Genomic DNA, 12685 nt, shown 5'->3' on the forward strand with positions numbered 1-12685 from the left:
ACTAAATCCAACTCAACTCAACCCAATTCAACTTAAATCAACCCAACTAAATACAACCTAACCCAACTCAACACAACCAAAATGGGCTCAGCTCAATTCAACTTGTTAACTCCGACCCAAGCAAATTTAAACTGATTCGACTCAACTCAACCCAGTTCTATTAAACTCAAGTCAACCCAATCTAATCCAATACAACTGAACTCAATTCAATTGAGTCAAACATGGATCAATTCAACCTAACTCAACAGAACCCAGCCCAGACAAATACAACCTCAAATGACCCAGCACAATTCAACCCAACTCAATTCATAATTATCCAACCCAATTTAACCCAACTTAATGCAACTGCATTTGGCTTATACATTTTCTAGTCTCTGTTAAGGGTTAATATTACAAGGACCATGGTCTAGCCTTAGTCGCCCTCTCCCAAGAAGCATCTTCATGTTTCACTCCCTTACCGGATCAGTCTGGTATTCTCGACTATAGAGTTCATGGCAGTTGTTAAAGATGTATTCATAGGTGGAATTGAGGCAGGCCTTCACACAGTCCTTTACCACTTGGCTGGCACGAGGTGGGCTCTGTAGCTCCTGGACCTATGGGAGAGATAGGTCTAGGTAGGCAAGGCTAGGAAATGATCTGTCCTCATCTCAGATGTTGAAGTTGGACCAATAGTAGGGGATACAGGTGTGATATAAAGTCTGACTGACCAATATATTCCTGTTTCAAAGGGGTGATGCCAGAGGAGAGGATCAATTGTCTAGTGGAAATCAGGTCGTTGGGAAAGATATATAGTTCTGAGATATAGGCACATGATGATATGGTATGGTATGTTTTGGTGGAAAGGCATGGAGTCACACCCTAGGCAAAAAAAAAAATAGCCTAGTAGCCAGGAGTTCCTGGGAGATTCCAGGAGATTGCTAACCCTACCCAGGCAGGACCTCTCTGTTACCTTCATCCGGAAGAAGGTGATGCTGGTGAGAAGGTCCACAGTAGACTTGAGATCCTGAAGCCTCTCTGGGCTGCTTGCTGGGAAGTTGTTCTGAAGGGGTAGAGAACAAGGATTACCAGAGATAACAGAAGCTCCTCAAACCCTTCCCAACCACAGGAGTTCTCATCAGATGATCCCAAAGAGTCAGGTTTTATATAACAGGGATCGTGGACGTCTGGGAGGAGGATAAGGGATGGCAAAGGGGAACTTTTCTGAGTCTGGAGAAAGGGATATGAGGACATGGGACCACCATAGCCTAGGGATAGTAGAGGGAAGGGCCCTGCCAGGAACTAAAGAGTAGCCTGGGGTGGGGTGAGGGCAGGGAAAAGGATATGCAACTATATATAGGTCTTCCACATGGATATTCCACAGCTTCCATCCATATTAAGATATACGCCTGTATGTATGTGTACAAGGTAACCTATGTACCATGGCATGTGAAAGTACACACACTGTAGTATGTTTATTTTCATGTGTGCTTGTGTGTTAGTGCCACCTTCCTTGAGTATACACTAAGGCACATATGCTTGCACCTATATGTCATAGCTTATATGTTTCCTCATAAACATATGTCAATGTTGGAACATGTGTTTTACACACATGTGTTTCTTACCCGGTACATGGACAGGTCGATTCTCAGGGAGTTGTGTAGCTGGTCCAGGAGTTTCACAAAGCGCTCTTTCTGAGGAGACAGTGGGCATGGGGCAAGGAAAAAGGGGAAGATTAGAGATGCCAGTGATTATCCTAACCTGGTAGGGTGTACAACCACATCTACCTATATGTGGAATGAGAGGATCAGAGATGTCCTTTTACCCTTATGTTCCCTAGCATGGCAGGGCCAACCCCACATGAAACAGTAGCAATTTCCAGATACAAATGGTAATCTTGTCACCTACGGCCCCATCTTGACAGAATCCAGACCTGGTGAGACTTAGGGACACTAAAGACAGACAGTCAAAGGCCCAGTTGAGAGGGCAGAGGACCTAGGGGCTTCAGGAACAAGCTCTTCCAGAGGGAGCCTGTACTATTCAACAGTTTCCTCTGGGCTGTGGGCATGGTCAGGTGCTTCTGGGCCTGATACCTCACTCCAGACCCCAACAAATGTTTAACTGGAAACCCTGGGATGGGCAGAAACTGATTTGGCATCTCTCCTTGCAGTCTTTAGGGAGTACAAGGAATTTGGTCAGTTCTATCTCAGTCCTGGCAAGGAGTGCCCATCTGGTTGGATGGGGCAAAGGGTAGAAGTAAGAGGCCCCCTCGAATGGGCCCAAGAGGCTGGGTACTGACCCCAAAGTTGGAGGCAGCAAATCGGTCAGAAGCAGAGACATTGGTAGAGGCCGTGGTGTGGGCATAGTAGGCATTAATGTTGGCTAACAGGGTGCTCATGACAGCAGGTACTCCAGGGCACATGTACTTGGAGGAGAGGCAGGCGAAGTGTCTGGGGAAGGGAGGGACAAAGCAGAGGAGTCAGAAGGGTGCTCTGCAGAAGGGCCATCTCCTCCCTCTGGCCAGGGAACTGAGCTCCTGTTCTCCTTCCTGCCCTGCCCCCAGGGAGGCTTACAATGAGGAGGATCCAGATTTGAGTTCAGCCATAGCTTTATGTCCCTTTAAATGTCTCCCTACAAAAGGTTTCTCTGAGGAATATATATCCTCCATTTCTTTCCTTCCTCTTTTTTCCCCTCCCTCCCTCTTGCTTTCTTTCCTTCCTACCTTCTTCCCTCCCTTCTTTCCTTCCTCCCTTCCTGCCTCCCTTCCTTTTCTTCCTTCCTTCTTTCCTTCTTCCTTCCTTCTCTTTCCATCTTCCCTTCTCCTTCCTTCCTTCCTTCCTTCCTTCCTTCCTTCCTTCCTTCCTTCCTTCCTTCCTTCCTTCCTTCCTTCCTTCCTCAGTCCCTTCCTTTCTTCCCTCTCTGTTTCCTGTCTCAGTCTGTCGGTTTGTTTTCTGTCTTTCTCTCTATGTCCTTTCTATTAATTTCGTATTGTCTGTTTCTTCTCTCTGTCATGGCCTCTGCATGTTTCTCCTCCTCTCTTGAATCTGTGTCTCCATTTATGTCCCTTTGAGTATTAAGGATGCTTTTAAGGATGCCGAATGAGATGCACATTTTTTTGATGTGGCCAGTAGGAGAATTTGTTTTTCTGACAGTGCATATTTGTTATAAGGGCTTTAAGAAATTGTCTAGTGGGGGAGTGGGAGAAACAATGAATGCTTGTTAGAAAAAATAATAAAATCAAATTTAAAAAAGAATGAAATGTGTCAAAAATATAAAAATTAATCATCTTTGAAATTATGTGATGTTTTCTCTATGATTTCAGAAATAACTTCCACTTAACAGATTTTTTTTTAAAAAGAGTATCTATTTCCCTCCTCAGTTTCTGTCTCTTTGTTACTCAGCTTGTCTTGTCTGTTTCTCTGTCCATCATTTTGTGTGCCTTCCTCACTCTATCTCATCCTCCTCCTTTGCCTGTCTCTCTCTTTCCATCTCTGTGTGTTCTTTTTTCTCCTTGGTCATTAAGTGACATTCTTTTGCTAAATCCCAAACTTGATGTTTCCTCCCCTCCTCCACTTGCCAGGATAAAGTTCTCCTGATTGGTTCTTCCCATGGCCACATCCTTGTCCTCTCAAGTTCTGCCCAACTTTCTTCTGACAGACTTCCTACCTTTAACCCCACTGGTGACCCCCCCTCTTCCCCAATACCATCCTGAACTTAAGATTGACTAGTGGAGATTCACATTGCTCCACTCCCACAATATCCAGTTTCCCAGCTGATCTTCTCTGATGTCACCTTGATCCTATCAGCCTACCTAACTCCCTTCTTCTCCTCCCTGTGTTGAATCTGTCCCACACCCACCTGCTCCTATACCAAGGGGCTATTGCCCACCCCACCTGCTAGAGCCCACCCTTCTACCCCATGGCTGGTCTCACGTCATGGCTTGGTAGATGGATTCAACACCATAACGCATGGCAAATTCGTCCACAATTTCCTGGGCAGTCTCATCATAATAGACCTTCCAGGCATCATCACCCTTTGCATCTGGGATCCGGACAGCACCACTGTTCTGCACGTCTGTTACAAAGTGGAACAGGTTCTGAAGAGGAAGAGGGGGAACAGATTAGATCAATGGCAAGAGGGGACAAGACCAAGACCAGGAAGGGGCTCAGGGATTCGTGGGAGAGGTATAAGAACTAGTGGGCAGACAGGATCACTCTCACTTCAGTCCAAGGACAGTGCCACTGACCTGAAGCATACCTGGCAGGGCCCAGAGGCCCTGGAGGGAGAATGGGAACACTGAGATGGTCTCACCTCATGCAGACACGTGTACTGGACATGGTACGGTGCCACCTTCTCCTCACCCTTGATCTCCACACTGATATGTAATCGAATGGCTCCAGATACGGCTGACTTGTCTGTCCGCTTATCTGGGAACCAGAGAAAGAAGAGACAGAAAGTCAGAAAGAATCCCCAAAGTGATCTGGATCAGTGAAGAGAGACCTTGGAGGCTTTCATCGTGAGACAGACAATCTAGCCCTGGGTATGGCTTAGGGACAGACCACCTGGAAACAGGAGATAGAACCAGATGATTCTTGGAGTCTGATGGTATTTAAATCTTTCCAATCAGATTAAAGACCCAAGGGCAAGGATTACATATATATATTCTTTTCTAGTCTCTCTCCTATAATTGGGACCTATCCAAATGTTTTCTCCTCAGACTAGAGAATTTTTGAAGACAAAGCCTTGTCTCTTCCTCAGAATAGTATTGAGTCTCTCCTCTTGTCCAGCCCTGCCCCCTTCCGCCCCAGTGCAAACATGCCAGAAGCAGCTCAGTGGACTCTCACCTAGGTTGTACCAGACATCCATCTCGCCACTCAGAGTTCGTACTTCGATAATGGTCTGGCCCAGGAAGTCATCTGACTCGCGCTTGAACCTCTGTTTCACTCGAGATTTGATGTCGTCATCCTCATCCCAGACGCGCACCTTGATGCGGTCTGAAGAGTTATGGCACTCACTGTGGGGTAGATGGAGGAAATGGGAAACTGTTCATGCCCTGGGCATCAGTGCCAGGGGGAAGCTGGGATGAGGAGGGAAAGGAGGGGGGCCAGGCGGGTCCTCCCTGAGTACTGGGAGACACCCCCAGGTGAAGGCACTTACAAATGGAAGTTCTCTTCCCACACAGGGTTGAGATTCCCATAGATGGTTTTAGTTCGTTTCTTCGTCTTGCCGACCTGGACAGTAACATAGGGGTCACTGGAGCCGGTTTTATCCTTCGCCTGAAGGCCCTGGGCACAGACCACTGGAACACACACATGCATATACAAACACATGTGTGAGCACATGCAAATATACACGCCAGATCAGATTACAATGCACATACAAATGTAAGCACACGTGTGCACAATTCAGGAGCATATATTCTAGCACACTTGCATAATACATACACACATACATGCCTATGTACACCAGAACATGTGTTAACATGTACACACATCACATGATCAGATACAGACACAAGGACACAAACAACAATCTTGTACACGTATCACCTGTATGTATACCCACACACGCTTGTAAGCCTCTATAGAACTGAACCAAACAAGGCAGCCCTAGGGAATCTTGGAGACAAGACACCCAAAGTACTACTGGTGGTGTGTTGGGAATATAAGATAGCCCTAAGTACTACCAAGAGCTAGGTGGTGCTAGGGGGATGCTGAAGACACAGGGTGGCATAGACATTTCCCAGGGCATTCAAAGGAATAAGTCAATAGTAAATTAAGAATCTATTATGTATCTACTATGAGCTCAACATTATTCTAAGCACTGTGTACGTTGCCTCTGGATCTTGGCTTAGACAAGAAACTACTAAGAGGCGGGTGCTAAGGGCATCACTAGACGGAGATGTTCCCAGGAGCCCAAAAGAAAGCTATTTTTCCTGGGAAGTGGCCTAGAGCCTGGTGATTACAGAGGGAATCTGGGGCAGGCGTAGTGAAGTGGGAAGCCATTGGAAAAGAGATATCAATGAAGGGCATAGATGCCACTGCTGCCTAATGTCCACCATAAACTCAGCCTAGCCTCAGGCACCCAACCCACCACCATGCCTCTGAGGGTCATACGTCCCAACACCCAGGTGGACCTCACCAGTGATACTGATCTTAGCCGACCACTTGGATGTTCCATCCAGGACACTCTGTTTCACAGCCTTCATCTGCTGTGTGTGTGTTGTCTTGGAGACTGCAAAGATCTCCTGGATCAGCTCAAAGATCTCAGGCTTGTTCCGCTCCCGGATCTTCATGCGGTCCTTAAGCACCATAATGATGTTCTGTGTGCGGTCCTCGGCCCCATGCTTGGAGCTCTTCTCTGCAGCTCCTGGAGTACCAGCGGAGGAACTCTTAGACATTAGGCTACTAAACCCTAAGTGCGCATCCATCCCTTGCACTGATCCTCCAGTCCCCTCACTAAATCCCAGCTTCCTCCCCAGTCACTGTCACTGTTTCCTCATCTTCTTCCAGACGCCCCCCCCTTTCACTCATAGATAAAATTAAGAGTTAGAAGGGATCTTAGGGTCTATGAAGCTCTACTCTCTCATTTTGCCGATGAGAAAACTAAGTTTTGTCTAAATTCAGACAGGAAGTCAGTGGCAGAGCCAGGGTTTGAACCCAAATCTGAGCTCTGATTCCAAATTCAGTATTCTTTCTCATTGTATCACTCTGTCTCTGCAGCCTCCATTCACTCAGTGATCACCCATCACTTATCCTTTATTTTGCTTAATGAATTCCTATTCCCCTCAGAGCTTTCTATTCCCTTTACTGAATCTCCATTCTCTTCACTGAGCTCCTCGTCCCCTGACTGAGCCCCCATCACCTTGCCCATAGCTAATGGTCACTTCCACACTTGCTCCTTTTTCTGTTGAGCCCTGGTTATTGACATCTCTTCTTTCTCCTACTTTGCCCTAGGATATCCAGGTCCCCATAGCCACTGGAATCTACAGAGTGTAAGTTGGGTGGTTGATTTAAACGTGGGTCTGATATGCCATATGCTAGGCCTGCCAATGCCAATAGCTAAGATAATTATGGATTTGGGCTCAAAGTCCCTTGTAGGACCTGGGGAGCTGGTGCTGAAGTCCAGGAAAAAATATGATAAGGATGGTTGGCATTGCTGGTGTCTGAGTTGACTTGAATCAACTTAGGGGAAGACAAACAATGAGAGAGGCAGAAAAATGACCCCTTGTACCCCAGAGGAGAGGGAAGAAAAGGCCTAGGGAGGGTGTACCCATTATGATCCCCACTGGGTCTGTCCTTACGCTGCAGGCAGTCAGCATTGAGTAAGTCCTGGCACTTCTCATGACACTTGACCCCACACTCGGTACATCTCATGCCCTGCCGAGCAATGCCCCACAGAAGCCCCTCACACTCATAGCAGTAGGTGGGTGTGGTGGCTGTCCACACCTCGAAGTTGTGGGGGGTTGTGCAGGAGATGGGGTAGATTAAGGCTTGAAGTGTCTTCTTGTAAACATGGTTTTTCTGGAGAGAGAGACAGAGAGAAGGGAATCTGATGGCAGGGGCCCAGACCAACAGAGTATGCCTTTCATCTACATCCCTCCCCTGATACTGGCAAAAGAACCACAACCTGAAAACTGGAAAGGACCTTGGAAGTCATCTCCTTATAAGGCTCACCCATCCTTCACTTGAAGATGCCCACAGACAGTAAGCTCATTGTCCCCTGATCTAGCTCTTTTGGATGGCTCTAATTGTCCAGTTCTTCCTCCTAGTGGCAGAAATCTGCCTTTCTGCAACTCCCCCCCCCCCGCCCCCACTGTCTCTGCTTCCGTTACTTCTAATCCTGACCTCTGTGGCCAAGCAGAACATGGCTAATCCCTCTTCTTTTTCAAACACTTGGACACCCGCTGGTTATCCTTGAAAAGAGAGATCATGTCCCCTGCCACTCTCCCTCCCTCCCCACCAATTCTTATTTTCTAAGCTAAATGTCCTTGGTTCCTTCAGCGGAGCCTCATAATGACACGGTCTTCAGGCCCTTCACCATCCTGGTCCCCTTCCAACTCTTCCTCTAACTTCTAACGGGCATCTTGACGCTTCTTTCTTGGTGCTCATTTCTTATTCTTCTTTCAAGGCCCAGATGGACTCCTTCTTCCTCCAGGGAGCCCTCCCTATCTAATCCAGTCCACAAGGGTCCCTCTCTAAATCCTCCAGGCCTGAGGATCTGTTTGGCTCATGGGGACTTCTGTTTGTTTCTTGTCTTTTTGCTAGTCTGAGTCTTGCTTCCTACCCAGCCTTTGGAGCTCCCTGAGAACAGCAGAACACAGAGTTTGGCACATTGGGGGGACTCAGGAGAGACATGTTAATTGAATTTCCTGGTACACTCCATCCCCCCCTCCCCCATTGCTGGTGCCTTTCCTTCTCAGATTGTCTCCAATTTATCCTTGTACACAGTTTGTACGTAGTTGTTTGCATGTTGTCTCCACCATTAAAATATAAACTTCAAGGGGCAGGGACTATTTTTTGCCCTTCTTTGTGTCCCTGGAAGTTAGTACAGTGTCTGACACATAGCAGGCACTTAATAAATGCTTTTTAACTGACTGCAGCACATCTTTCCTTCTCCTATTCTCCTAGAAGACTCAACAAAGGTGGACCACTTTTGAGAAACTGTGCAGTAAAAAATAAAAGACAGGGTGGCCAGTCCCCAAGAGTTTACACCTGCCTGCCGCCTGTACCTTTCATGCATTTAAGAAGACCCTGGTCTGTGGGAAAGAGACAACATTGAAAAATAGGTGCTGGTCAGGGGAGTTGTCAGGAAGTATTGTTGAATAGGATGTCCCACAGACATTAAGCTTAACACTGAGCTCATCCAAAACTGAACTCATTATTGCCCCTACCCCACTCCAATCCTGTCCTTTCTTTCTAAACTTTCCTTTTGAGAGGAGCCCCCTCAGTCACCCATATTTGCAAGCTGTTATCCTTTACTCCTTACTCTCACCCCTGCCCCACTCCAGTGTCCAATCAGGATACAATTCCAACCTTCATAACATCTTTCCTTCTTTCCTCTGATTCTGCCAATATCCCGAGGGTGCAAGCCCTCATCACTTTACCTCTGGACTCTCGTAGCCTTCTGGAGTCTCTCCCTACTCCTGTGTATCCTCCCCTCAGCTATCAAAAAGATCTTCCTAAGGCATAGGTCTGACCACGTCACACCATCCTCCCCCTGCCTCCAACTCTCATTCAGTAAGAGTTGAAGCAGCTCCCTATTACCTCCTGGACCAAATGTAAATTTTTCTTTGACCCTTAAATCTCTTTATATACTGGCCCCTTCCTATAAGTCAGTGACATTGGCCTCATTGCTGTTCCTTGCACAAACATTCAGTCTCTGGAATCCAGGAATTTTTATTGGCTATCCCACTACTAAGGAACTTTCTCAACTTCTCTTCTCAGCCCCTGGTTCTCCTGGCTTCTGGCTAAAATCCAAACTTCAGCAAGGAAGCCTGTCCTGATCCTCTTTAAGGCTAGTGATTTCTTCCCAGATTATCTCCAGTTTATTCTACATATGTCCTGTTTGTACACAGTTGTTTACATGTTGCCCCCCTCGTTAAGAGCAGGGACTGTCTTTTGCCTTTATTTGTATCAGAAGACTTTAGCACAATGCCTGGCACATAGTAGGTGCTTATAAATGTGTGTTGACTTGAGGATTACCCTGTATTTTGCTTTTCCCATCCTTAAGGCCAGAACATCTGCTGGCAAAATCCCAGATCCATAGGCTCCCAATGGATTTCCCTTCCCCTCCACCATCCCACCACCCATGCCTACTTACTAGCTCTTCATTGTTTAAGGTGCTGGAGGCCAGTGCAGAGGTGATCCCAGCCTTCCGGGACTGGACCAGGGACTAAAAGAGGAAAGCCCAAAGGTGGAAAAAATCAGCTCTGGATCAGAATCCCTACTCATGATGATTGTTGGCATCACCAGCCATGGAATGAAATCACCAGCCACCAAATCAGAACCATCAGTCTTCAGTTGAAATCACTAGTCACACATTAGTATCATGTATCATGGTGAAGGGGCTAACTGCCTCTTGCACCTCCCCCACTTGTAGAGTGATAGCTGAGGCAGCCATCCCACCCCCATAGGCAGGTCAATTCCCCAGGAGAATAGTGGCCACATGCTCTTTGGGATATTAAAGTATCCTAGGGACAGCAGGCAAGAGGGAGGAGAGGCAGGAAAGGCTGTAGAGAGTGTTTGAGGGTAGGATTGTTGGGAAGGAAACTATGGTGGTCACTTACCATTGCCTGAATGGCCAGGCAGCAAGAGAAAAGGAAATAATGGTGTTAGCTTCAGAGAGCCTTTCTCCACCCCCACCATTCCCTTACACACACACACACACACACACACACACACCCCATACCCGCTTCAGACATATCTGTCCAGGTCTGTGAAATCCCTGCTCTCAAATGCTTTCTTTGGAAATGCTATGGGAGCAAGGCCAACATTTGGCTGGCAACATGAAAGATAAAGGAAGGGCCCAGTCACCAGCATCCTACCCCTCCCCGGGCTACAGCAGCAGGCTATGGCTCCCACCAGTCACAAATACTAAAATGTACCAAGGTGGTAAGGGGTAAAGGGTATTAGGTCCAGGATAAGGAGGGTGCTCTGGGAAGCTAGTACTTATGTCAGACCCATCTGAGAGGAGAAAGAAAAGGAGTGAGGCCTTGGCAGGATCAGATGGGAAACTGCCCAATTCTACCCTTTTGTTCCTCCCAGCCCAGGAATAGCCCTCCCTGGTATGATGTGGTCTAGGGGTAGGGAAAAGGGATCCTCTCCAGGATCCAGTTTCTTCCTTTGTAAAATGAAGAGGCATTCTAAGGCCCTTTCCAGGGTGACCATTCCATATTCTAGAGGAAGAAGGAAGGAACTCTCCACTTGGGTGGGGGTGGGGAGGAGATTGGCTATTGTTTCATATTTTTGATGTGGATACTGTATGCTGTAAATTTTAGGGAACGAGCGATAGCCAGGGATGGATGGGGGTGGCAGGCCAGTCATGGGATCATAGATGAAGAGCTGGAAGAGACTTTTGAGATCAAATCTTCCATCTGACACATGAGGAAACTGAGGCCTATAGAAGTGATATGGCTTGCCCAAAGTTGCACCAGAAGCCAGGAATGCAAATGAGATCTGGGCCCTAATCCAGCTCTTTCCATCACTCCATGCCACCTCCAGGCACTTATGCTGGGAAGTACAGGAAGTAACAAGGCAGAATCTCTGGCCATGTTCCTGGGAGATGTTGGGGAGGTTTAGAATAGTTGGAACAGGAAGCATCAGCTCACCATGACCCTGCTTCCATTGCACAGATGTATATGTTGTGAGTTATAATGGTTACTCCTCCCCTTCCTGAAGCCAGAAATTCCCCCAAGGGTTTTTTGGGAATGTGCTGAATGGGAAATATGCCCCAGTTGGCCAAGTCATGGGGCTGAGTGCTGTGGATGCGGAACTGACGAAGCAGATAGGAGAGGGAAGGAGGCAGGAAGAGAGCGAAAAGAGCGGGACTGAGAGTGAATGGAGAGGGAAAGAGGAAGCTTCCTGGGAGACAGGACCCACACCCACTCCCAAATAGTCATTTGCATGTTGTTCCTTCCCCTCTCCCTCATTAGACTGTGAGCTCTTGGTGAGCAGGGACTGGTTCCCCCCCTCTTTGTATCTCCAACACTTAGAGGGTCTAGAACACAGTGGGTGCTTACTAAATGCTTGTCGACTTGACTAGCCAAAGAAAAGCTATCCTTAGCTAGTCAAGTTGAACATTTAGTTAGCACTCACCATGTGCTCAGTCTGAACAAACCTAATCTCTCTGCCAAGCGTCAGCCCTTCGAATGTTTGAACGAAACTATCGTGCTCCCCTCTCTATAGCCTTCCCTTCTCCAGGCTTGTTTAGCCTGTTTTTTGTTTTAGACTGTTTGTCTCAGTTCCTTCAACTGATTGTCAGAGGGTGTGATACTCTCCAAGTTATCTGTGTTCTGTGACCCTGATGGATGTCACAGGCAACATCTCTGAGCCTTGGTTTCCTCAACATGGAAATAAAATGAGGATACTAATAGCTAGTGTTTATGTAGCACTCTAAGGTTAACAAAGTAGCACAACCTGTGAGGCAGGTCTTGTTATGATGTCCATTTTGCAGATGAGGAAACTGAGGCCCAGTGGGGTTAAGTGACTTTCCTGGAGTCACACAACCAGTAACTGTCTGAGGCTGGATATTATTATTATGGATGAGGTACGAGGAAAAAAGCACCAAGAAAAAAGAGACAGAGGTATGATACCATTTGAAGTTAAGTGTGATGTAGTAATTGGGCTCCAGGGAAGGAAGGGGAGACAGTCTCAGTGGACCCCTGGGACCAGCCCTGGAGATAGATTTGGACTAGGGAGAAGGGAATGCTGTTTACTCACCAGGTCGCTCACAAGAGGAATCGGTTTTCTTTTTCGAATGTCGGGCATGCTGTCTATGATGATGAGACCACCGCCAGGCCTGGGACAGAGACAGCAAGGAATTGCCCTGGGCACTACTCAGGCCTGTGGATTCCCTTATAATACCCCCGGGGCCTACCTTGGTACCTCAAACTGCCAAGGAATGAGGGCACAATGCTCTTTCACTTCTGGGATCTCTAAACACCCAAATGTGCTTTCAGACCTGAGCCCTTGATCTGCCCTCCCAAAGT

The 12685-nt window shown here is 47.3% G+C and overlaps 1 protein-coding gene across 1 annotated transcript in view; it reads right to left on the reverse strand.

The window, feature by feature from the left end:
- Nucleotides 1-12685, reverse strand: part of UNC13A (unc-13 homolog A) — an 89018-nt gene that overhangs the window by 34239 nt on the left and 42094 nt on the right. The window contains exons 14-26 of the mRNA XM_036740784.1: nucleotides 12417-12495; nucleotides 10265-10270; nucleotides 9799-9870; nucleotides 7280-7499; nucleotides 6118-6345; nucleotides 5134-5275; nucleotides 4821-4990; nucleotides 4288-4403; nucleotides 3909-4072; nucleotides 2276-2426; nucleotides 1602-1670; nucleotides 950-1039; nucleotides 459-593 (exon numbers count right to left, since the gene is read on the reverse strand). Coding sequence (XP_036596679.1) covers nucleotides 459-593; nucleotides 950-1039; nucleotides 1602-1670; nucleotides 2276-2426; nucleotides 3909-4072; nucleotides 4288-4403; nucleotides 4821-4990; nucleotides 5134-5275; nucleotides 6118-6345; nucleotides 7280-7499; nucleotides 9799-9870; nucleotides 10265-10270; nucleotides 12417-12495 — 1642 coding nt within the window. The remainder of the gene's footprint in view (nucleotides 1-458; nucleotides 594-949; nucleotides 1040-1601; nucleotides 1671-2275; nucleotides 2427-3908; nucleotides 4073-4287; nucleotides 4404-4820; nucleotides 4991-5133; nucleotides 5276-6117; nucleotides 6346-7279; nucleotides 7500-9798; nucleotides 9871-10264; nucleotides 10271-12416; nucleotides 12496-12685) is intronic.

Source organism: Trichosurus vulpecula, chromosome 1 (genome assembly GCF_011100635.1).
Source record: "Trichosurus vulpecula isolate mTriVul1 chromosome 1, mTriVul1.pri, whole genome shotgun sequence".
Lineage (NCBI taxonomy): Eukaryota > Metazoa > Chordata > Mammalia > Diprotodontia > Phalangeridae > Trichosurus > Trichosurus vulpecula.